At 45.1% G+C, this 27,183-nt stretch overlaps 1 protein-coding gene across 1 annotated transcript in view; it reads left to right on the top strand.

The window, feature by feature from the left end:
• The first annotated feature begins 3,069 nt into the window (after nt 1-3,069).
• Nucleotides 3,070-27,183, top strand: part of LOC310964804 (aryl hydrocarbon receptor-like) — a 60,286-nt gene continuing 36,172 nt past the window's right edge. The window contains exons 1-2 of the mRNA XM_083938072.1: nt 3,070-3,481; nt 14,341-14,528. Coding sequence (XP_083794198.1) covers nt 3,423-3,481; nt 14,341-14,528 — 247 coding nt within the window. The 5' untranslated portion in view covers nt 3,070-3,422. The remainder of the gene's footprint in view (nt 3,482-14,340; nt 14,529-27,183) is intronic.

Here is a 27,183-nt window from a genome sequence, read left to right as displayed (position 1 = left end):
CTCGGTAAAGGTCCAGAGTTCTGCTACAGCTCGACGAGGGAAATGCTGTCGTGGCCATTTTCAAAGGGTTCCCTTTGACCTCTGACCTCAAGATCTGTGAAGGAAACGGGTTCTCCCCTTTACACACACAGAGTAAAAGACTTCATGATTACCTCGTGCAGTTTGGGGCACTTTAACCTTTTCTAAAATGGAGTCATTTCATATTTGTGCTCACTGGGCTCCTTAGACAGGCTTGAATTGTATAAACTGGGTCTGCCTGGAAAGCTGGGACTCTCGTGGATCCAGGGAGCCCTGTTGTTTTCACGCCGCCCTTTGCGAGCTGACAAATTAAGCCTAAAAAACATGGCGGATCAGAAAAGTTCACACGTTGTCTTCAGAGTTTGGGAGTGCGTTAACTGCCGTGTAAATGTCACCTCTGCATGTCGCAGTAAAACGCTGCAGCGGCTTGCGGTGGCAAAGTGGAAAGTTACCGCAGCTCTTCAGCCGGTTTCGCTGCTGGCAAATGTGTAACGTTTAGTCATGGTATGCTAATGATGAGGAACAACGGCTGCTGGCTTCAGAACGTCTGTACCACAGCACAGACTGCTGCACGTTCTGATCCTAACAATCATGCTGTCAGACCCGCCTGAGTTATCAGTCTTTTCTCTCCTCTTTTAAAAACAACAGCACTGTGATTTGTTTTAATTGCCGGCCGTAAATCACTTTGTGGATGTCTCAATTAAGGGCAACAACTGCTCGGCTCCATTAGCGCCTCGAGATCACAAAGCTATTAAGTTCAAGCTTTGCAGACACAAATCAACCTGTCATCCTCCTCACAGTCGTTCAGCTCAAAGAGAGCCAAGCAGAGCCAAGCAGAGCCAAGCAGAGCCGGGCTGCTGACACAGAAAGAGCCTCGTAAAGTAAAGTGAGCGAGCGCGGCTGCCAGACACCGCCGGTCCGAGCCAAGCCGTATTAAAACTGGGTGTATTTTAAACAAAGGTTGCATTTGATCGGGCCAGAGGATGGCATATCGCAGATAACTGTTGACTTGTAAAAGTCGCGTTCAGCGTTGAACACAACGTCCTGCTGCCATGGCAACGTGGAGGCCAACAAACTAACCTGGAACTGTTTTATGTGCAAAGCAGTCCCGAACGAGAAGTACATTTTAATTACAGGGAAGAACAAAAAGGATGAAAAGACTTTTATAAGAGAGTTTATAGAACTGCGTCAGATCGGTGCGCAGCTATCGCCATCATCAGCATCTTTGCAGAGCTTTAAAGGAGCAGTTCACATGTTTGGGAGTGGGGTTGTCGGCGTGCCCACAGTTGGGAAAAGCACACAGAAGTACTGACACAGAGCTGAATGAGCTGCTGTGGACGGGTGCAGCAGCTAAACGCGTTTTAGACACCGAAATTATTATTTTTCATCAGTGTAAGTGAATGCAACCGTCACCATCTTACCTTGCTGTCATTTTAAACACTCCATTGGAAAAAAACACACTAATTTAAGCTCACAGAACACAGAAGCTGCTAGTCTGCTGCCTCCATCGGCTGCTTTTGTTAGTTTCTAGCCCTTTAAAACACAAAGTAATGACAATAACATGAAGTATTTCCTCTACGGTGGGCGTGCAGGCAGCCTGTGTGACACAGTTTGTCCCTGTGAAGCTGCAGGAGGCAGGACATTGTTCTGGTGAAGCTTTGGGGAAGGTGATGTTTACACTCATCTGGACCGGTGCACCTTAAGATCACACAATGTTTGGAGCACAGAGTCTTCTTAAATTGCACTAATTGGCCGTAGAGGGCGCTGCAGACTCTGTTTACACTTGTTTGTGTTTGCTTGTTTGTCACCAAGGGTGTCTCCATCTTTGCACCTGCAGAAAGTCCTGCCTGCTTTCACCTGATAACAACAAATAATGGAGTTCTGTCCTCGTTCTCCCACTGAACCTCTTGGTCTAAATAAAATCCCAGCTTCTCGTCATTATTTCCACCCAGAAGAATGCTGATGCGTGACAGCTCATATTTACAGTGTGATTGTGGAGGTCGATAGCGTGTTACACAACGTGAACCTTCATGAAAAGTCACAGAAAATTCCAGTTTACTTTATAAATGACAGATGTTGCATGACACATATCGCGGCCCTGACTTCTGAGGTTTTCATTTTCAGCCTGAAGTTGGATTGAATCTGTGTGCCTGTCATATTTCTTTGTAAATTTGGTTCCTGGCGTGCTGCAGCAAGTCCCTCACCAAGTGCAGTAACAGCACGATATGTCACGCTGACACGGGCTGCACTGAATACAATGAACCGCACAGGAATCCTTCACAGTCCTGACCCCGTGGAAGCTGGTTCACCTTGCTCTGAGGGCGTAGGAGGACACGGTGACTGACTGCCAAACGACCGAAACACTGGATAAATATGAACATGCACCGTGGCTGTGAGGTGGTGAAAGGGTAAAGGCAGAGTGAAGCAACAGGGCACAGAGACTGATCCCTCACCTGGAGATAAGCACCAGGCTGGAGGCAAATATTGAGCTTTTTACTGACTGACAGCTTCTGTCACTCTGCAGAGTCATATCCTTAAAGCAAAATATAACTTTACTAATAAATGTTGATGTATTATTGTAGGATAAAGTGATGAACACATCCACTAATGCAATATAACATATATGAGTCTGAAACTGACCATTCTGCACAACCCTACTTTTACTTTGAGTATTTTTTATGCACTTTACTTATGTAACATTTGGATTTTATGCCAATACAACTAATTAAACTATATTTGTATGTATTAATAGAGTCTTCACGGTGCTGTAAATGCACGTGTGTATAAATGCTTTAACACTTTACTACATGTAACACCTTCAAATGCACATCAAGGTGCTGCATTATTATTGTAATACTGTAATATGATAGGATGTCCTCCTTAAGGTCTGCCCGCCTGGTCTGCACTCCTCCAGTCCTCCCCTGTGTGCGGTGTCGGTCTGCGTTGGCCCACATTTGGTCCACCTTAAATATTTCTGCTCTCGCGCTGTCACACAAGTACACGGCGACGGGAGCGCGCAGCGGCGGCAGCAGCCCCTGTCAAATCACAACGGAGGTGACGCGCGGGCGGAGGGCTTACATAAAACCCCTCCGAGGACTTTTTAAACGTGTCAAAGTGACGCTTTTTGCGCTAAACGCAGTGGAAATACGCAAACATGCGGACTGTGAACAGCCGTGATAGTTAGGCGAAGTCTCGCGGGCGTTTGGAGCAACTACAGCCCGGAGGCGCACGAGACGCAGCAGAGGACTAACTTGAAGGGGGTTTTGGTGTCTCATGCGGACACTCTGGGTCTCTGCTGGAGGGCTTTGAGGGCTTTGGACTCGATACTGGTTCGGAACTGGCAACAACAATAACTTTTATTAATATTATTATTTATTTTTGACGCCCCCGTCTTTGAGTTCACCATGCTGCCCAACACGGCGCTTTACGCAGTCAAGAAACGGAAGAAGCCGGTCCAGAAAATGTGAGTGAATTACCATAGAGACACACACACACACACACACACACACACACACACACACACACACACACACACACACACACACACACACACACACACACACACACACACACACACACACACACACACACACACACACACACACACACAGATCTCATAATGTGTCAGGAGCTTGTCCACAATGGCTCCTTTGTGCTGTCTGACCTTATGTTACTGTGCTGTCTGTGATGATCATGATACTCCTGCAGGAGCTCTGACGCCTCCATTGTCCTGTGTGTTGCACTTAATTCATACAATAATAATCCAGTTTTCTGTGCTGTTTGATCATAAATCCTTCTCAGATTATGTGCAGGGCCAGATGTGGCTGTTTTTAGGTGCTTACAGCTGAGACTCACTCATCTGTGCACCTCAGCCCGTGTCACATGTGATGTTAGCAGTTGTTCTGTGTCTGCAATAGTAGCTGCTTTGTCCTGAATGCATAAAGACCATAAAGTCTATTCCCTGCTGTTATGCAATGTTGGCCAGCCCCACCGAGGTACCGTGAAGTGCTGAAGTCCACCTACACTGCAGGCCTCTCCTCTCCAGCATGGCACATAAAGCAAACTGTTGCTTCACTATCCTTTAAACCTAATATACCATCTGAGTCAGCTCAAGCAAAGGTGTGATTCCCCGTCCTTTCTGAGTGGATGCATTGCATCTGTCTTGGTTTTGAGTATGAGTGTGCTCTGTGGGCGGGTGGGAAACAGTGAAGACAGTAAATCCCCACATCAGAAACATCAGCGTACCACTTTCGCATGAGTCTGAAAGGAGTGTAAATGGAAATTGCGTCTTGTTGTCTCCTGGATTCCCCCTCGAGACCACACTTTGTCTTTCCCCAGGGTAGAAGAGCAAACGCTTGTTGTGCATTAGGAAGAAGCATTTTGATCTTTATTGGATACTGTGCTGTGTCCAAATGTTGTCACTCATGGTCTCTCTTGACCCGCTCAGGGACCTCTGGGGCTCAGGGACCTCAGATGCTCTGTCAAGCACATACTCAAACAGTTTTATTATATATATATATATATATATATATATATATATATATATATATATATATTATTATATATTATATCCTTATATCTGGAGGATATGTCCAAACTCTACCCTGCTTACGTCAGTTCATATCTGAATAATGGAGGTATTTTCTCATTTTATTAACAACTTTAGTGCAAAATGAACAAAACACGCAATAACCAGCTTCTTGTTCTTTGACATTACCATAGAAATGACAAGAATATAAACAATAGGCATTTTTATATGGCTCTGACTTTGTTTCACATACATGAAATCATTGCTTATGTAATCCAGATGATGATAATCACATTGGACTTGGTGGTAAACAATGTGAAGTTTGATTCTCAAAACAAAAACTGCCATTTGGTTTGACTTGATGTGCTTGTTTTTGTCGCTTTAGACGACATAATGTGTAAATCGTGAAACCTCAGTGTGATTAGGGGCGGATTTAATCAGTGTCACAGGGGTCGTTCTGCCACGACAGGGATTATGCAGAAGCGGCATCACCTGGAGCATGAATACGTTTTAGTTTTAGCATTTAGCACATGAGGGAGACACGGCGTGAGTCCTGAAGTAAAGTCTTTATGTGTGAGAAACATGCTCAGCAACAACAGCATGACTGTAAATACCTCTGAGAGTGAATCACAGTACATTATTTACTAATTAACCTCCATTACTGGACCTGCACCTCCATGTTTATTCGTATTCGGACCCATTTTTCGTTCCATCTTTCTTTCTTTAGATGAGTTCCTTCCTTTGTCAATACAGAGAAAAAGATGCAGAATCACGTTTTAAGTGGAATATCCCGTTAAATTTTGTAATAATATCATCACTGCAAACAAAACCACGACATAAATGAGTGTTTTTAGCATCGATCCCATGGACAGACAGTGAATTATTGCATTGAATCCTCTCCCTGCACTGGTACCAGACCCTCGGTGGGTCTGTGAAGAACCCGTGCAGAACATGGGAGCTTCTCCTCACCGTCATTTTACCAGTTTGTGATTTTTCACTTTAACAAGCCAGATGGGGGTGTTAACTGTTCCACGCGGGACCACAGGCCCGAGCAGACACCAGAGCCAGAACCCTGCCAGAACCGTGGTTTCAGTGTGTGTGTGGTACTACCTGCATTAATCATAATCAGGACGTGGAGCGAGAGGACTCTCACGCGATGTTTCCATGAGGGAGGGAGGGAGGGAGGGAGGGAGGATGGCGTAATCTGAGACTCGCTGTGTTTTTTTTCTCCTCCTCCTCCTCCTCCGACTGCCACAACATACTTTTCCCCTGTCTTTCTTTCTGTCTCTCTGGGTGTTTTTTTGGGGGTTGTTTCTTTTCCGCCCTCCCTCAACACAAATTAACATAGTTCAGTGTCACGCAATCGCTTACATAACTCTGCCATGTTCACTCGCCTTTGTTTTTTTTAGGAAAAGTTGCTCTCAGGGAGTTTATCTTTCTCCCTTTCTCTGTCTGTGACTTGTGTGTTGTGTGTGTGTGTGAGAGAGACGGTTTAACCTCACAGACGGGTCTAGAGGCGGCGTTACAGCAGTCGACCCTGAGGCACTTTACCTGCATGTTTACAATGCGTTGTCAAAGTAGAACATTTGTGTGTGTGTGCGCGCGTGTGTGTGTGAGCGCGTCAAAACAAACACAAAACGTTGATATAGGTTAATAGGTGGCCAGAAGTATGTGGACACCTGTGCAGTACAAAGGCAGGCAATCAAACAAAAGAGCCGCAGTGCGTTAAAAGCTTCCAGATCTTTTAATTGTGCAACATTTCAATCCAACGCAGATCTTCGCCAGGATCTCTTCTGTGGATTCTTTGATCCTGCACCTGTAAAAGTTTATGGGATGTGCATACACCCAGTTAGTTGCCAGTGCTTGACACCCATATGTGACAGTTGAACATGTCTTTGGGCATTAATCTGCTGCAACACCCGTCAGCCCATCTGCAGGGATTTCAATCCCCACAAGAGCTTTAGGGAGGTCCGGCGCTGATGTCGGGCGCTAAGGTCACCTCAAACCACAGGGTTGATGTTAGCGATGGATCTGGTTCCAAAACTGTCCAATCTCTGGATCACTTAAGCTCTCTTTTTACCTCTTTCTGACTCTACAGGTGTCTACAAAGAAAAGAAAAACGGCAGATGTATAAAAACATGTGCAAAGTGTGTGGATGCACCTCACAAAATGCAAACACAACAAAGTTATGAAGCGTTCATGCTAAAGTACAAAGTTGTGGGATAACTTGTGACGTGGTTCCACTTGCAGTAAGCATTGTAAATTTTCGTAAATGTTCAAAGTTGGAAACTTTCTACTGGAATTAACAGGAAAGTATGGGAATAATCCAAGCCCCCATCACAGCGTCCTCCTGGTTGATCCAATCAGGAAGTGCCAAAACTGCAGTTCTCCCAGTGTCCACTAGGGGCAGGTTTCATAACAGAGCAGTTTCTCATTGAGCCCCATGTTAAACAGGCCGTTTACACAGCATCATTAAACCTGTTTAAGGACAAAAGAACATTCTAGTCTGTGTGTTTAGATCATATCTCCATGACAACACTGAGGGGGGTTAGTTTTTTTGTACCAGGCGAGTTTTTATTTTACTGGAGTTTAAAGTCTATGAATAATTAGGGGCGTGGCCTCTTGAGTGACAGCTAGCCTCTGACCCCCTCTTCTCCTGGGAGGTAAACGTCAGCCAGATGACTATACGTGATGACGTATAGGCAGCAAGAAGCATTCTCCGAGGCCCAGGTAGTGTGAGTACAAACGGGCCTGGAGGGGGGGACAAGGACCCTAAAGCACGGGGCACGGGACGGACGCACAGTGGGAGTGCGCCCGTAATGTGCTGATGAACTCCATGAAAAGACGTCATCAGTAATACATGGAACATGCATGCACTTGTGATTGTTTGTATTCAGCGTAACTCCCGGTCACATGTCTCTGCTGGTTAGATTAGTTTGGTCTTGAGCAGAGCATCGACACGCTGATGTGTAGCAGACCCGCTGTTTCTCTTATGACGGACATGTGACGGACACGAGTCCCCCACCCACCACTTCCCAGACACGATGACACCGGCAGACAACAAAACTGGGATGTTTAGTTTTGTTTTGTGGCTTTTTAGAGTAAAGGCAAAGAAAACATGCATAATAAACATGTCATAATATGCTTTTATACTGTGGAATAACTTTGGAAATATGACTTTATGACCTGTTCTATATACAGTATTAGGGTTTTTGCATCAGTGTGAGGAAGTACTTTGACTATCAGCTATTTAATTGTTCCATCAATCGTCCAAAACACAAAGATATTCACTCTACAGTCATATAAGACAGAGAAATGCATGCGAAACCTCTAAAGAACACACTGTAGAATGACTTAAACTAATTACTATAGGTGTTATACATGTGTCGACTACTGCAGAACATAAACCAAGTGAATAAAAGGGAGAAATGAAACCAGTTAAACATACTTTGGAGTTTACTGCAGCACCCAAATGCACCCCTGAAGTCCCATGAATGCCTTTAAGTCAACTGTGATCAGTCAGAGAGCCACAGTGTCCTTTTGAATCTTGTGTAATCCTCAAAACTGTCAAGACGTCAAGTGTAATGTTTCATATTCACGTGTCGCTGTTATTTGTGAAGTCCAATGTGAAATTGTTTTGGCAGGAGAGAGTTTATTTTACAGTGCGTTAGATAAGATAAACAAAGACACTTACAGACCAATATAAATATGATTTTAAAGGATGAAAGCATCTCAACTTAATGTGCGGAGTATCTGCACAAACTCTCAGCTATCTGCAGATCCAAGCATGAGATGTCTGCTCTCAAATCCACTTTGTGCGCCTGATATCGTCTCTCCGAGCCTGATATCGGTGGCGTTCTGATACTCTTCTTCTTCTTCTTTATCACAACTCCAGCAGTGCAACCTTTGCCAACACCATATTTAGTTTCTTTTGTTCCGCAAAGGTGTCGTTGCCCCGTCGGAGACAAAGTGCCTTTGTGTGAATGCAGGGGAGTGTTTTTTCAAGTCCAACAAAACCCCACTCTCTCTCACACACACACACACACACACACACACACAGACACACACACACACACACACACACAAGCACACACACGCCCCTTCCAGGGCAGATTTGGCAGATAAAACGAGAAGCAACAACACTGGCCGCTCATTGTTCTTGCAGGGAGTTGTGCCGTCAGGAATGCAGCGATAGCCATCTCGCCTCGATTTCAGATATGTCGTGTTCTGGAGTATTATTGGAAGCAGATGTCTTATTTACAGGAGGGAGGGGAGGAGGGCCTCGTGAGGGCCACATTTTACACATTTACAGTAACAACTGCCCGGGCCTACAGCTCACAACCTTTCCCTCAGAGACGGAGAAATACATCCGACCATTTAAAGGGTGAAATCCAACATTTGCAGGGAATGCTGTAGATTAGTTTGAACTCCACGCTCACATTTCTGTGGGGCTTTTGTCTAAATGCACTGATTTCACTGTACATGTTATAAGAGCCATTTTTAAACATGTTATCTCAGGACACTTTACAGAGTAGGTAAAGACCACACTCTATGACTTATTTATGATTTACAGAGACCCAACAATTCCCCTGTAGAGTACGGTGGAGACGAAAACCTTCACTATAACAGACAGGAACGTCAGACAGACCCAGCTCTGTGGAGGACGGACATCTGTCTGCACCGGAGAGAGGAAGAAAAGGAGAGAGAGAGAGAGAAAAGACGGACAGATGGACACAAAGACAGACACACTTCCAGTAACTAAAATAACATCTATAGTAATGTGAATATGACTTATATGTTATTAATACAGCAGAATAGTAGAAACAAGCACAGCTAAGGTGATAGATTATAAACGCAGCAGGAAGCGTCATACAGGACCACGGCAGCAGGCACCACCACCATCAGCAGAGACCTACACACAGGACCATAGCAGCAGGCACCACCACCATCAGCAGAGACCTGCACACAGGACCACGGCAGCAGGCACCACCACCATCAGCAGAGACCTACACACAGGACCACGGCAGCAGGCACCACCACCATCAGCAGGGACCTGATACACAGGACCACTGCAGCAGGCACCACCACCATCAGCAGAGACCTACACACAGGACCAAGGCAGCAGGCACCACCACCATCAGAAGAGACCTACACACAGGACCATGGCAGCAGGCACCACCACCATCATCAGAGACCTGCGGGGAAGAAGTGAATTAGTAACTTGCACTGATCCATCTGCTGATTGAAAACTTGACGCTCTTTCCTTCCAGTTCTTCTCCACATTGCCTCTTTCAACCAGACCGGTTGTTACATTTAATCTCAATTTCAGCGATTTTGCAGTCTTTACATGTCTGCCTTCTTATATTTGGAGGCACTTTGGTCCTTTTCTGAGAGCTGACTGTTATTTTTAATACAAACCTGTTTCACAATAGGCTGCTCTGTCTTTCGTTAACGGTTTTGAGTGCATTAAACTTTAACTCAGAGCTGTCAATCATTCTTCATATTCCTTTTTTGTATATTTCACCAGACTGGTTCTTGTATTTCATCTAAATTTAACACGTTTTACGGAAGGCTACAGACATGAGTTGACATTTTTAGCAGTGTTTGGTCATTTTTGACCTGTTATTGCAGAAAAACTTCAGCCACAGACTGTGTTTGAGGTATTTCTTTACCACTGTGGTTGTTTTATGTCATCTGAGTGTAAACTATTTCACAACAGGCTGAGACTGACATTCCAAGCATGAGCTTCTTCCTCTTTGTGTTATTTTTGGTGACATTTTGGTGCTTTTTTCAGAACGGCGTCTCGTACAGTCCAGACTCTGTTCTGCCTCTTGTTGACAGAAGTAGTCAAACCTTGTTCAGTATGTGTATTAAACTTTTGTTTTAATCAGGGTGAGTAATCATGGTGCTTGCAGTAACATTTACATATGATAGAAACCAGATACTGTGTTGTTTTGAGCGAACTAGTTCAGACTTTTCCCACAGAGATGTTGAATAAAATAGGAGCAATTATCACAGATATTAAAAGCAACCAGTGGAAAGAAATTGTGTCTGTTTTGCTCCTCATTGCTGTTGATATTTGGTGCATTTTGATCCTAGTTTGGGCTGTTTTGTTGAACTGTAAAATCATATGTTTGCTTGCCAGGTGTTTGCTCATAGAAGCTCCAAAAACTTGGTTACGTTGAACTTGTTTTTTTCACGCTGGGAAGAGAAGCTTCTCTGCCCTCAAGCAAATCTTTGCTGCACGTTTTGACACTTGGATATACCAGTGCTGAGAAGGTTAAAGGGTCACAGTGCTGAGAAAGTATGCAGTTCTGCAGGTGCATACACACTTGGCTTCCCCACTGGCCTCACCTGACCCAAAATATCCCCAGCGGAGTCATCAGCAGGAACATCTGAACCTGATTTAACTTGAGAACCAGCAGACGTGCAGCTGCTCTGTGTGAGACACGCCTGTAACTGGAGGGTCACATGTTCCCACAGCAACCAGATGCTAACTCTGTGTAAGTGCAGATATTTAGCTGTGTGTTAATCTGCACAAGACTTTCATGTTTAATTGATTAATGTTTGGCCTCCAAAGGTTATAAATAGTCCAACCTGCCCATCCCGAGACGTTGCTTCATCGCTGCATAATTTGCTTCTGTATGCACTGGTCAATTTAGAGGTGCTGTTTTACTTCCCTAACATGTCTGAAAGAAAACACCCAAAGTACACATTTAAGTGTTTATTTTACTACATTTTGTTTGTATTTCATGTGAATTCACCAAAAGTTAGCTTTAGAGAACGCCTCATTTGCATATTTAAACATAGAATATGGGAAAACTTGTCCTACAAAGAAAGAAAAGTGTGATGTAGGGCTTCTTGGCTTAAATGTAACCCACTGATGAAGAGTGTGTGACACAGATGAAAGCTCCGGGAAAGAGCTCAGTTCATTGTTTTGCTGGACCACTATTTCCAAGGTTGAGTTTGGACTCTCTTAAGCTTTTTATGTATATTATTTAGACTGTGTTTGTGTCAGAATATTCATGCTAGAAGAAAAGTACACTGAAGAAGCCTCGAATATACTTTAGCCAGCGTCCTTTCTGCCTTAAGGAGGGGCTTTTAGCTTGTGTAGACTGTGATTGTGAGTAAGTCAACTCTTGGTTCATGCATCAGGATCTGGAAACTTCAGTGTTTTGTTGTTTGTGTTTAAGTGGAAAGCAGAAGTAAAGACGACTTGTCATAAGAACCACGGAGCCCAGCTTGTGTCTCTGATTTTGTGATGACATGAACTGAAGGAGACGTCTCTTTATTGTTGTGACTGTGAAAAGTCTCTCTTTCTCCATGTGTTGATCAGATCTCAGACTTTGGTTGAACCGTACGACCACAGAGCTCCATCAACCTGTTGTTGTGGATAAAAACAATCCGCGTGTAGATGAGACGCGGCTCCGGGGCCGGCTCGAGGTGCTCCACGGCTTCACACCTTCTCTGGGAAAAAGAAAAGTCCCTCTGTGCAGCGAAGGTCTGCTTTGAGTTAGAGACGAGGAGCCGCCGGGTTTACCGCCGGTCACCGGAGTTCAGTTACAGATACACCCTGCTTTCTGCTGTGCTGCTCCATCTGATGGCCCGACTGTGCCCCCCTGCAGCCAGACACCCAGGGCTGATTCAACGCTTTGCACGTGTGCTTATCTAGACAGCTTTTATTAGCACCTGATGCTTTATAGTATCATTGAAGGCAGCAGAGAACCCCCTGAGGGCTCCTGTTCTCTCTCTCTCTCTAGTTTAAATCATTTATTTATCTTTGTCTCATACGTGACTATTTGATCTCTGATGTCTGTCAGAGCAATGTTTAATATTGCGCTAGGGCACTTTTGTCTCTATAAACAACAGGAGCATGCTGCAGTTTAAAGGCAGGTTATGGATGTAAACATAGATTATGAGGATTGCAGTTCATTTAGTCTGTAAACGTTAGAAAAGAGACACAAAACACGTAGCTGACAGAAGCTAATGGCACCAGCTACAGACTGTGTGAGTGCAGTGGGTATATATAATAATAATGCATTTTATTCATATTTCAGCTGTACTCTAATGTAAAAACAATAAACTACACAATACTACAGTCTGAAATACATTATGATAAACATGAGCAGCAAAAACTGGAACATGTGAAACTACAACTACTGCAACTAAAGTAGCAACAAAACACCTTTTCCTTCTGTCAGGATGTAAAAAAAAGCTTTAAAACAACATTTAGACGCCAGGACGTCTGCAAAACTCGCCACTGAAACCTGAGGTGATGACACACTGGAAACAATGACTTTGAGTCATGAACGTAAGGCTTAATGGACCAATCCAATCAAACAGCTTTTCATTCATCTTCAACCTCTTGTCCCTGTCGGGGGCGCTGGGGGCTTGAGCCAATCCCAGCTGACATCGGGCGTGAGGCGGGGTCCACCCTGGACAGGACGCCAGTCTATCACAGGACACATAGAGACGAACAGAGACAGACAACCATTCACACCTACGGGTGATTTAGAGTCATCAATGAACCGAACACCTGCACGTCTTTGGACTGTGGGAGGAAACCGGAGAACCCGGAGAAAACCCACGCAGACACAGGGACAACATGCAAACTCCACACAGAAGGGCCCCAGCAGGGATTCAAACCAGGAACCTTGTCGCTGTGAGGCGACAGTGCTGACCATTATTTAAAGGACAAGAATTGGCTCAACTCTTCATTTCCTCTTTCTCCAAAAATCCATGTGCACAAAGTGGCTCCTCCGTCCCGACCGAGCGGAGTTGAACGCACGCAGGTGAGGTGACGATAAACAGACTGCGGTCCTGGTTTCCTTGGCAACAGTGGATGGAGCAGGCAGCTTGTTGCTCTGCCCTCCAGAGACTCAATGTTATTTTCCACTCAAAGACAGAACTTTTTAAGCCCGTGAGGGAAAAACAACAAAGATATAAGTCTCAAAATGAAGCCTGTCAGCTCACTTTTCACACATGAAGCACTTAGAAAACTCTGAATCATGGTTTTTAGACGTGCAGCTGTGTGACTCAAGCAAAAATCTTTGACCAGAAGTCAAGTTTACATCCAAACTCTTCAGAAAACTCTGCACTGGTCTGTGAATATCAGGAGTTTAGTCAGATGCCATTAAATCTTTTAAAAAGAAAAGGGTTCAGTGCAACATGATGGAGATATTGGTAATATTGTTTTCAAACATTTGCTGGTTGCAGCCTCTCAGATGTGAAAATTGGCTGTTTTTATTCGTCTTTGTGTGTGTGTGTGTGTGTGTGTGTGTGTGTGTGTGTGTGTGTTAAAGTGAATAGCGTGCACATCTTTCATAATGATCTGGAGTTACAGTGGGGATGTCGCAGTGTTAAATAATTTCACTTGTGGTGATTCAGGGGGGCTCAAAGGCACAAGTTCCACCTGGAAACTCTTAGCTGTCAGCTGTTAGCAACAGCCGCGGAGGTTAGGACGACAAGTGGAGAGGCGAGCCAATCCTCAGTGAAGCTGTGGAGCTGTAAGACTCTGCTGTAGGTTCCCTGTCAGCTACAACAGCAACTGAGAGAGAGTTGTGCCTGCCGTCCTCCCCCTCAGTTGGCTTGTTAATAGTGCAGTATTGCAGTATTACGTGCACACACACACACACACACACACACACACACGTCAGTATACAGGACACATTTAGCCTCAAGCTTTTAAACTCCCCTTCCTGATGTCCTATAATCACTTCTTTCTCTTGTGTTTTCAGGAAGTGAGCTCTTTCTGGTCACTGTGTTTTAATGTCGTCTTCTTTCTGTATCCGTAGACCCAAACCACCGCCTCCAGATGGCACCAAGTCCAACCCGTCCAAACGCCACCGTGACCGGCTCAACGGCGAGCTGGACAAGCTCACCAGCCTGCTGCCCTTCACAGACGAGGTCAGGGCTCGGCTGGACAAGCTGTCGGTGCTGCGCCTCAGCGTGGGGTACCTGAAGGTCAAGAGCTTCTTCAGCGGTGAGGGCTGACATGTTGCTCATCTTTCTCTCGTGTTGTTCAGCTGCTAACTGTTTGTGTCTCTACTGGACTCATCAGCCTGATATTTGCTACATGTTTAAGGGCTTCTAATGGTTTGAAAACTGTTTAGTTGACTGTATTTGTTGCTGACTCCTCACTCCTCTTAACTGGCTGTTGCGATCAACAAGTGCTTCAGTAGCAAAAGGCTCAGAACAAGCCGTAGCTCGTCTGCTTCTGGACTCACAAAGTTTGGTCTCATTTTGAACCAGAGCATCTGCAGATGAATCCCATACCTGATTTGTTGTTGATACGATCATGACAGTAGAGCTGCTACATCAGCCTGGATGTACAAGCAGGAAGCGGCGTGGCGAGTTTGGTAATGGGAGGTGCATGGAGGCTCATCCACATTCAGCGGCGGTGCATCTGGGCCTCAACAGAGCCGGAGGTGGCGGTCGAGTGTGATGGGACTCTTGTGTGTTTGCACAGGGATGGATTATCTGCTCTGTCGACTCCTTTTTTGAGTTCTGATGTCTCTTTCTTGTGACTGACGTAAGTTTGAAGTGATTGTTCTGCCCTCACTGTCAGGACTGATAAGCTCAGGGGCGTGCCATTTCACTTCCAGTTCCAGTCCCAGTCATCTGCATCATTACCCATCAGGTATATCAGCAGGTTTCATTGCCAAAGTATATATTTGATGTGTACCAGTTAAAGGACACACCAGTAAAATACATTCAACCAATCAAACGCACTGTGAGCGTGAGAAAACAGTTCTTCAAAACCTTTTTTAAAGCAGCGTTTAGTCTCATCGAGCGCCCTAAATAGAACCAACGCTTGGATACAAACACCCTGCATGTATTAAGCTGATATAGACCAATCTCCTTTCTTGGCTGATACTGAAAGAAGATCATTTATTGAAATGGTTAAAGGGCGTTTGGCTAGACTGCAATCAAATCCTAACATTCAAAGTCACACATGCATTTTCATATACGCTTTAAGCTGATTTACAGAGGTTTGACTGCAACAGAAACACACTGTTCACCACACATGATACAAACAAATACAGTATTTGTAGCAAATGGCTGAATAAACTAAAAACAGTCTTGTAACTTAACTCGAACACCAAAGCAAAGCTTGCATGGTGAAGAAGCAGCCCGGCCTTGTGCTTGATTTCCAGATGTTCCTGTAAACGTCTAGAAAAGAATAAAGGATAGCGACAGAAGGGTTTGCTTCTGTGTTTTCTGACCTATTTCTGAAGCTCTCAGAGGTTATTCCAGTTTTCAGCGTGCTTCCTTACATTGTTACGCTGCCTCCTATGAAAATAGCAGTGATTAGATCCAGACAGCCCGGGAGACAAGGTTCCTATTTACAGTGAAGGGCGGTGGGAGTGTGCACGTGCACATGCTCGTCACCAGCTGAGAGGCTATATCAGTGCACCACTGTGAAATGCGGCCGTGCCGGCTCACTGTATATTTGGCGCTGACCTCCTCTTCAGATGGAGGTGTGAAGTGGAAGGAAGAGAGGCGAGCCATCGGTGCACCTGCTCCGTGCTGTGGCTAAAACACTGAGATGACTCTGTGTGCATTTATAGAAAAGCTTAAGATTAATTATGGAGTTCCTTCAAAATAAGCAATCAAAACTGAGAGTCATTTGCATCCTGCTGCATCATTGGTGTAGGATCTGCAGCTCTTATAACTCTTCATGTGTTTGTTTTTAAAGCTGCACAATTAACTGCAATATGGACGAGTGCAATATCCAAGTGATGTGTCATCATGACTAAATAAAGTCTTGTGGTGCTGCAGAGACGTCCCAACTACGTTCTACGCAAAGAAAGAAGGAAAAGAGATCCTCACAAAATCACATTATATGATCATTTTTTAGTATAATGATGCTAAAAAATGATAATTTCTGACATTATCGTGAATCATATCAGTCAAAACAACCATAATAATTCCGTGTTTTCACCATATCCTGGTAATCCACGGTTATGGGAGCACAGATTCAGCGGGAACGTCTCGTCACATCCATCCTGAGTAATAAAACTGCTGTGGCGTTCACTTTATTGGCCTTGAAACGGAGGCCGTCATTGCTGAAATCAATGGGAGTTATTGTTTTCCGGAGCAGGCTGCAAAGGGAGCCAGAACTCTGAGCCGCTGGCGAGTAATCAATGAGTCACTGGCGTTGACTAAACTCCCTATCAACCTCCTGCAGACATGTTATGATCTACACTATATTGCCTCGTCAATACAGCATGTGTGTCTGGTGTGTGTTGTGTTGAGTTCCAGTCTTGTCGTTCCAGCAGCCTCGACCTGTTGCCAAGGGAAACAGACAGCAGAGCCCCTTTCTTTGGACTCGTGAATTATTTGGCAGCGCTGGTGACTTAGTGTCGGCTGAACAAATGTGTTTGGAGGCAGCGTCTGGAGTCTGGTTACTCTCAAACTCACACCGTCCGTGTGGAGCGATGCTGCAGGTTCGGCTTCACTCAGCGCTTTTATTTTGAAAGAGCATCAGAGTAGTTTAGATTTGTTATGTACTCGCTGTGTCACTTATACATAAACGGAGAAGATAGTCACTTTATTCATGAGGTGAGCAGAGGTGTGACTTTTCATATTGAGAACACACACACACACACACACACACACACACACACACACACACACACACACACACACACACACACACACACACACACTTCTTCCCCCAGCCCCTCCCATGTCTTGGCGGCTGACCCGCCGCTCTACCTCCCACCGAGCCCCACCCATTGCCTGTGGCGGCCCCTGCAGCACCCCGGGGCCCCTTTTCCTTCGACTGTTCAGCCTTTTCCTCCCCGGCTCTTACGTCTGAAGTTCACAGCTCCTTCACCCCCGTTGCACCCTCCTCCAGCCCCTCCACCTCAAACAAACGCTGCAGGACTCCAGTTTGTTGTTACAGTGGGGAGGCCTGTTCGCACGGCAGGCCTGCACCGGGACAACTTAGGGCTTTATGCATTCATCAAACTCTCCAACACACACACACACACACACACACACACACACACACACACTCTCAAAGGTCCCGGGATTCTCCTTCTTCTCTCCTGCTTCAAAGCACTTTCATTTAAAGTGCTCGTTACTGTTGCTTTGGAGGTTTTTCATTACGTACCGACGAGTTTGTCCACCTTGAGATGAATCCAGATAGCAACATGGGATGTGTCTGCTTTAATGAAACTCCTTGTCCCTTTTTTTGTCTGCAGAACATGCTCATAATACGCTGATTGTCTAGTTAAATAGGACGTTTGTTGAGACAATGCAAGGTAAATTACTCAACAATAGACTTGCACAGTTATAATAATAATAATAATTCTCTGTCCATTATGTCTTTCCGTGTCCTATTTGCATAAATATTTAAACATGAAAAGCTTCTAAAGCACTTCAACATTCAATAAAGAGCAGACATCAAAGTCAGGAAGTGACTGACAGTGGAGAGAGCACCAGGAGATAAAAAGACGGGGACAGAGGATAACAATAATAGTGAAAACTATAAAATAAAGGGCATCATGTTACAGTAAGTCTATAAAGTTACATTTTACAAGGTGATTTTAAAAGCAAATACTGATGCAACGCAGCTGGTCAAGTCTGGATTTCTAAAGATTGAGACTGTTTTCTCTCACTTCCACCTGAGGCCACCGACGGTTAAAGTGAACGTAGTGCAGCGTTAACAAGAAAAGGCGTTAATAAGTCCGTAACAGCGTGGTGTTAATGAGAAAAGGGTTTCCTACATGTACAAGCTACAGTCAGTTACAGTTTAACAAAAGTATGGTTGGTAAGGAATGTTTTGATTTCCATACCGTGTCTTTTTTCTGCACCTGTCTTTTCTGCAGAAGTGTAAATAATAATAAGTAGAAAGAGAACCCAAAGAACCAGGTCCAGGTCCAAGCGTGTGAAATGTGTTTCCTCAGGAGGGGGGCTGGAGTCTCCCTTAGAGAGAGGGGGAGAAGTTCAGCATCTGTGAGGAACTCGGAGTAGAGCCGCTGCTCCTTTGCGTTGAAAGGAGCCAGTTGAGGTGGTTCAGGATCATCTGGTAAGGATGAACCCTGGGCGCCTCCCTAGGGAGGTGTTCCAGGCACGTCCAGCTGGGAGGAGGCCTCGGGGAAGACCCAGGACCAGGTGGCGAGATTAGATCTCCACACTGGCCTGGGAACGCCTCAGGATCCCCCAATTAGAGCTGGTTAATGTGGCCCGGGAAAGGGAAGTTTGGGGTCCCCTGCTGGAGCTGCTGCCCCTGAGACCTGACCCCGGATAAGAGGCTGAAGATGAGATGAGATGAGAAAGAGAACAACATCTTTAAACCTCTCCAGGGCTTCCTTGGACATCCTTGAACATCCTTGGACATCCTTGGACATCCTTGGATCCCAGTTTGGAAATCAGTGACAATACTTCTCCTGTGCATCCATAAAAACCTGTAACATCAAACGTATGATTGTCGACCTTAATCTAAAAGCATTTTGGAGATGATTTTCCACTTTGACTGACTTTTGAAAAAGTCGATGTTATAACGTAAATCTGTGTTGAGAGAACAGCAACAAGAAAGGAAGTGGCTTTGGTATTCTTAGCCCCTGAGCCTCGACTGAGCTTTTCCAACCTTGGCATCGGAGAAAAAAAGGCATATTTTCCATGCAAGGTCCAATGTGTGGACAAACCACGGATTTAGATGTTGATTCATAGCTTTTAAAAAGTCAAACAATGGTCTCAAAACTGTATGTGCTGGAAAGTGGCTGAGAGAGAAAGCGCTGTATCTTCAGCACTTTTGTCATTTCCCGCTGCCCAAAGCACAGACATGATGAACGTATCTTTTGTTGGCTGGTAGTGCCGCTCTGTGCAGCTGTGTGTGGCCTCTGTGCAGTCCAGACGCCGATGCCAGCAGGGGTTTCTCAATTAGATTAGTCTTCATGAGGAATTCACATGAACCACAGGACCTACAAGGCTGAGAAAGCCTGGCGTTCGCCAACAGAGACGTGGACCAATGGAGATTTAGAGTCACATAGATGACTGCAAACATGGCCGAACCTTAATATACTGAGATTCAATATCCCTGACCTGTTATAGCATTTAAACATAATTACAGCTATGATTTAGTAGAAACTCATGCAACATTTTCGTCACAAAGCAATGCTGCAAGAATAACACGCCAACGCCGATCAGAGGAGCGTCAGGTGACACTGACAAAGCTGCACAGGTCGTCAGAAAGACGTTGGCAGAGCAGGAAATACATTGACACTAAGCTGGAGTTCAGGGTGATTTCCAGGCTCCTTTAGTGCACAGAAGAAACAGTTTCTGAGTGTGATTCAACACTAGTGCTCATATGAGACCCCAGTTTCCTAAAGTTATCTGTGAAAACGTGTCTAAACTGTGAATTATCTAATGAAAGAATGTAATCTGAGGAGACATCCAGAGCTGGGGTTGTGGCGTTATCAAACACAGCACCCGGAGTGTGTCTGACGGTCAATTTCCCAGCATGCTCCTCAGTTGAACAAAGGGCACCTAGGAGTGTAAAGGCTCATGGGAAGGCCAGGCGGACGTGTTGGCCCTGCAGGATGTGGCTGAGAAAGGAAGGCTCTGTGGCCGTCCTCTCGTCCCCGTCTCTCCTGGGCTGCTGGACGGGACCGATGGGAATCGCCCGGGGGTTCGATCCCATGGCCAACGCTCACAATGCCGCCATTGTGCAACACTGTGAACATTTGTGAACCAGACCTCCCTCATCTTCAGACACAGCCCTGTTTTTATCCCGTCTGTGTCGTTCTGTCTCGTGCTCTTCTTTTGATGAAGTTATTGTTAACTTGGAAAAAAGAGAAATACTGTTGACTTTTTTATCCTTTTCATATGAGCAGTCATCCCAGAGTTAACAAACTCCTTTGGACCGTCACTTTAATGGTCTTTAAATGTACAGTGAGACGAATACCAAACCCAGGGGCCCAAGGGGTCAGAGCCTCTGTTTGAAGTGGCTGTTAATGTTTCATGTTAGAAAGTCATTCAAAAGACCACAAAGAGACACGGAAAAGCCCCAGAGATGCAAAAAGGCTACATGGAGATGAACAACGAGCACAGAAAGATACAAAAAGACCACAAAGAGATGCAAATATACTACAAATAGATGCAAAACTACTACAAAGAGATGCAAAATGACTACAGAAAGATACAAAAAGACCGCAAAGAGAGGGAAAATTACTACAGAAAGATGCAAAATGACTACAGCAAGATGCAGAATTACTACAGAAAGATGCAGAATTACTACAGAAAGATGCAAAATGACTACAGAAAGATGCAGAACTACTACAGAAAGATGCAGAATTACTACAGAAAGATGCAGAATTACTACAGAAAGATGCAAAATGACTACAGAAAGATGCAAAATGACTACAGAAAGATGCAGAATTACTACAGAAAGATGCAAAATGACTACAAAGATGCAAAATGACTACAGAAAGATGCAAAATGACTACAAAGATGCAAAATGACTACAGAAAATGCAAAATGACTACAGAAAGATGCAAAATGACTACAAAGATGCAAAATGACTACAGAAAGATGCAAAATGACTACAAAGATGCAAAATGACTACAGAAAGATGCAAAATGACTACAAAGATGCAAAATGACTACAGAAAAATGCAAAATGACTACAAAGATGCAAAATGACTACAGAAAGATGCAAAATGACTACAAAGATGCAAAATGACTACAGAAAAATGCAAAATGACTACAAAGATGCAAAATGACTACAGAAAGATGCAAAATGACTACAAAGATGCAAAATGACCACAGAAAGATGCAAAAAGACTACAGAGAGATGCAGAATGACTACAGAAAGATTCAAAATGACCCCAGAGAGCTGCAGAGAGCCGTACCTTACTGCCTGCTTCTAATGACCTCATGTAAATAGCGTAAAAGTAGAAAAAAACGAATGTGCGGTAGAACATGAGAAGAAGTATGAAACTGCTGGAATGTGTCGTTCACAAAGAGGACAATACTGCTTTCTTTTCCTTCTTTCTGCCGTCTGGTTTGCGTGGGAGGACGTGTTTACTCTGCTGACAGTGGATGAAACGAGCTTCAGCACACCTGAGGTAATGACAGGTGTGAAGGACAAGGACGAGGTATTTCACCAGAAACAGGGAAACCGCTGCTGCCTGCACTCACACTCACAGAAATAAGACAAGGCAAAGAAGCTTTCTTTTTCCTAGGTTTCGTTCACAGATGAAATAGCGTTTGTTTCTGAAGAGAGATCTCTCTGAGGCTACCACATTTTGGATGTGAAGTCCTCGCTGTGCCGTTGATGAGGCCCCAGCAGAGGAGACTCTGGCTGCGGAGAGCCCTAATTTGTGGTCTTATAATAGCTCGGCTGAACTTCCCTCCTCTGCTGGGCCTCAGGAAGCACACACACACGCACACACACACACACACACACACACACACACACACACACATGCATGTATACACACTTTTTTCTTCAGTATTTTCTTGCACACACACCCCTCCCCCTCGTCCTCCATGCGTTTTCCAGATGTGTTTCCAGTCGGACAGTTTCACTGTTCCCAGCAGATTAAAGCTTCTGGAGGTCGTCGAGCTTCCTCTCTCTGACCCCTGTGTGCCCTCCTGACCCCCAGCTGGACCTCTGACCCGTCTCACGGTCGCCGGCGGAGGCGGGTGCAAAGGGCAAGGGGTCGCTCTGTTGTAACAGATCCCTCTGTTTGATGCGTTCAGATGCTCCACGGCCTGCATGTAGCCTTTTATTTTGGGCATAAACTTTGTAAAAGACGTGGAAATAGCTACCGTGACGTCACCCGTTGGTTTGTGGACGACGCATTTTGGCCGTCGTCATCTTGGTTTGATGGAGCCAGACGTGACCATATTTGGACGAATGGGCGGAGCTGAGGAGGAACACTAAGCTTGTGTTGTTTCAATGTCGCCAAGCTAAACGCCAAACGCTAAACGCTAAACGCATCCCCTAATTTATGGCCTATTTGACCTTAAATGGATCATTTACTGAATGAACCGAATTGCCTTTATCCGGTTAATATTTGAATCTATAAAATGTCAAATCATGTTCATGTATCATGATAAAATCAGCAAAGCTTTGTGAGGGGCTGGAGCCGATCCCAGCTGACATCGGGCATGAGGCGAGTCCACCCTGGACAGGACGTCAGTCTATCACAGGGCACATAGAGACGAACAGAGACAGACAACCACTCACACCTACGGGTGATTTAGAGTCATCAATGAACCAAACACCTGCACGTCTTTGGACTGTGGGAGGAAACCGGAGAACCCGGAGAAAACCCACGCAGACACGGGGACAACATGCAAACTCCACACAGAAGGGCCCCAGCCGGGATTCAAACCAGGAACCCTCTTGCTGTGAGGCGACAGTGCTAACCACTACAAGGGAGAAAAACCTTAAAACAACCTAAAATAGATTTTAGATGAGAACATTTCAAATAAGAGGCAGACTGGTCGAATCCCAGCCAAAGTGAATTAAACTAGTGTATAAGACAGGACTGATGGGAGTATCAGGTTTTGAACAGGCTGTCCCTGCGCTGTCTCCACTCCTGCCCTCCTCTGCTTTCTCTTCCTGCTCTTTGAGTGGCAGCTCTAATGTGAGGCGTCAACAGACACAAACCGGTGTTGTTGCCTCTGTTGCGGTTTTGCACACAGCGACAATGTAAAAAAACAACACATCGGGGGTTCAGACTCCCAAACACGAGCCGGTGCTGCTGCAGATCCAGTGTTTGGCAGGACTCCCAAACCGAACCGCCGTCAGGAAACAGATGCCTGGTTGAGCGGCGCTCGGTGGGACCTGCCTGTGTCCTGAGGCGAATCTGAAGAGCTGCTTTTCTGACTCCGATCACAGGATTTCTGCTGGTGATGGGACTTTTAGAGGTGCATGAGGGTCAGGTCAGAGGTCACGGTAAAGATCTCCCTCAGCAGATCTGAGTCATGAAATCAAGTGGAGGTTGGACGCCTGCCATATTATGGGTTTGGCCCCGTAATTATCCTTTTAAATAAACTGTGGCTCCGTTCTTTTGTTGCCTCTTCTCCTCATTCTTGAGTGAAAAAAAACAAACAAACACATTTACAGCGATTAAACGTGTATTTATGATGACATAAAAATGTATATATTAAGACAAATCAAGCTTTATGAGACTTTAGCTTAAAGTCTTAACGTAACCATCTGCAGACGTCTCTTTGATTGATTATTTAAGAATCATTGGAGGTTTAAATGTGCTTCCAGCAGTGTGAGAGCTTTGATTCTGCAGCCACGTGGATTTTATTCAATGTCTCAACTTTATTAATCCAGTGCACGAGAATTAAGAGAAGAGAGAAAGCTGGTTTGTGTGAGTGGAGTCTGAGCATCACAGAGTCCGACAGAGAGACCTTTAAAACACTGCAGCAAACCGGTTCTGTTGTAGGAGAGGAGAGAAAACACGGGAGGGACGGTGCAGCAGCGCTGTGACAAATGAGCCAATCAGAGAGCAGCTATCAACGATTTAACATCTTGGATTTGTGGTAATGGAGAGGGATGTCTCTCCATGGGAGTGTTGTTGTGGAGGACAACCTGGAAAGGTCCTGGAGCGCGTCCAGGGATGTCTCCAGTGTGATAACATCGGACCTGCAGACCCTCTGCGTGGAGGAGCGCAGTCAAAACACAGCAGACAGCCGGTCGTGTAGCAACCTGCCCTCTGTGCGTCTGTGTGTGTGTGTGGTTCCCTGCCTTTCTTTGTCTCTGGGATTAATTTTTAATCTACTGTCATTATCTAAAGTGTTCTTCTTCACCGCCTACTACTGATTATTTTGGTCCAAAATGATGCTAAATGCCCGTAGTGGTGTTGAACTAGTGCTTTATTACTAAGCATGTTTAATCTTTATCAATACATAAATATCTGTATGAACTAACCACACGGTAAAGCCTGCTGTATTTGTGTTTACTCAATACTAAAGGATTAACATCACTCCTTAACATCTTTGTTGTCATTTACTCGTTCTGTGATTTTGTATTTTAAATCTTATTATTATGAACTTGTTTTATTTGTAGCAGTATCTAATTTGGGGCTCTACGTTCCGCACCAATGCAGTTGTCATTTTCACGCCCGGCGCCCACGTTGTGCAGGTGGCAAACGCACTTTGTTGCTCAGTGGAAGAGTGGGTCGTCCTCCATTTGAGAGATTGGTGGTTCGATCCCCATCTCCCCCCGGTCCACATGTCGAAGTGTCCTTGGGCAAGACACTGAACCCTGAATTGCTCCCCGTGCTGCGCATGGGTGTGTGAATGTGGTGTGATTGGTTAGATTAGATGGTCTGTAGATGTCCAGTGCATCAGTGTGAATGTGACAAACACTGTGAAAGCGCCTTGAGTAGTCAGAAGAGTAGAAAGGCACTATATAAGTCCATTTACCCTTACTTGCCCCCATCTCTGCACCCACGGGTGTGTTGCTCTTAAAACGAGGTGAGGTCAGGCGCTTCGTTGGCGTGCTGCTATCTTGATGCAGCAGACAGCGTTTGCACAATTGACCAACCAAAAAAACCTGATCTTAAGTCAAAAGTACAGTGTTTTCCTGTTATTAAGTCAGAAAATGAAGCCTTCTAACTCTGCGACACACCTGGATTTTTAGAGGGAATTGGAGATGGCGCTCTGGTTTCGTTCACGTTACGCCCAGAACACACCCATGGCTGATGAGGTAGATCAGATGCAACCCCTTTGACAGTTGCAACAGATTATGAGCCTTCGAACTAGCAAAGGTGGAGCTGGATGCACCCTAAATCCACTTTTATGTTATGTAAGCTACTTTAGTTTGAATGGTTTCATCTGCTTTAGGTGGTTCAGCCCTGCAACTCTGGGTAACAGAGTCTTCTCCTCTCTCTCTCTCTCTCTCTGCGAGTGCAGCTTTAACGTTTACCAGGCATTTGTTTTCTAACAACAAGCTGTGATTTGAAAGATAACTACAAAATAATGTGAGCATATAAACGGTAGGCAAACATGTACACTGGCTGTACTCCTGTGTGTTCCCTCAAACCAGAGAGATTTAGGAAACACGTCCCTCACATCCTTCATGGTGCAGCTCTTTGTGGCACAATGCCAGGCCTCGCTAATCAAGCGCACATGTCAAACTCTTTTCATCACGTATCCCACTATCAGTGACCTCACGTGTAACCGGTAGGCACACTTTGTTTTCGTGCCACGATGTTGTTCCTGTGCAGAGCTCGCTTACACTCATGCAGACAACAATCATAAAACTGGCAAACAATGAAACAGCCGCCGTCTCTTTCATCTGCGTGACTAAACGCTCGCTCCGCTCCAAACACCGTGGGCTCCACTTCTCAGTGATTAGCTGCTCCGTGTAGGGGAGGTTGTAGTAACATCTGCTTGTGTTGTTGTTTCTGTTGTCTGCCCAGGTGAGTTCTGCTGAGCCTTGCAACAATGCAAATTGCATATTTGCCTCACCGTCTCGCTCAGCTGTCCTCACAGACAAACAACAAACACAGAGCGATGAACAACGCGTTGTCTCTGAAGGGAAACTGTTGTTCATATGTGACGGTTACAAGACAGGCACACAGTGTCACAACATAGCAGCTGTCAGCCAGCGATCAACACACCTATCTTCAGGCAGGAGACGATGATTAGTGAAGAAATACTCTCTTTATTTATATATTTACACACTTAAGTCGGACATTTTGCTCCTCAAAGAGGGGCTGAAGCTTTAGAAACCTGTTTCAAAATGTGAAGTTAAATGCAGTTGAAGCTAAACTGACTTGTGTTTAAATTCTGAGCGGAGGTCTGAAACCCAGCGGAGGCTTTCCGTCCGCTCCGTTGCTTTATTTTCGTAGCACATTGTGAACACATGGTGGTTCATGGTGCCTCACAGAAGGCACTGAAGAAGATCGAACGACATAAATTGAATAAAATGGCAGAAAAACAAAGAAGAAAGAGTGAGGAAACATTCCAGACAATAAAACAGTAAAGTTTATCAGCCAACATTTAATCAAAATGGAGCAGATAAATCCACATACACACGATGTAAGCTTTGTGGCCAGGCATGCAGCTTCGCTCCACATGCGTCTCACTTAGTTGGGGGAAACCTGTAAAACGCGTTGACTAATCTCTCCTGAGTGTCTTACAGGAAGTAATGTTTGTCAGAGGAAGTCAGGGTGGGAGGAAGCGCCTGGGGCGAAGGCGCGGTGGAGAGAAAGGTGTCTGCTAACCTCTGATCCAGCCACAGGCGGGGCCAAACGGGGCTGGGGTTAGCAGCAAAGACGGGCATTGTTACTTTGAATGGACAGGACATCATGGGCTCTATATTTGTGCTTCTAACTCTCTGCTGCTCGTGTGCACACACTCACACAGAAGATATAAAACAGAGAGCAAAGCTGCCAGAACCAAATGTGTAAAAACATTCAGGAACAGCTCGTCCTCTAAAAAGCTCCAGGAGCCGCAGGATTCCTGTCCGAGCCCAAACGACAGCAGCTGACTTCAATCCTCACCACAGCTCCAGCGAGAGCAGCTGCTGCTGAACTAAACGAGCGTCTGGCGGTGGTGAAAACCCTCCCTGGTGCATGGCGCTTGATTTATATAGATTTTATTACACTTCATTGTTTTTTCTGATGCAGAGAAGAACAAGAAAACTCTGAGGGA

The sequence above is a fragment of the Echiichthys vipera genome, assembly GCF_963691815.1.
Source record: "Echiichthys vipera genome assembly, chromosome: 23".
Lineage (NCBI taxonomy): Eukaryota > Metazoa > Chordata > Actinopteri > Perciformes > Trachinidae > Echiichthys > Echiichthys vipera.
This window is presented reverse-complemented; position numbering and strand designations above follow the sequence as displayed.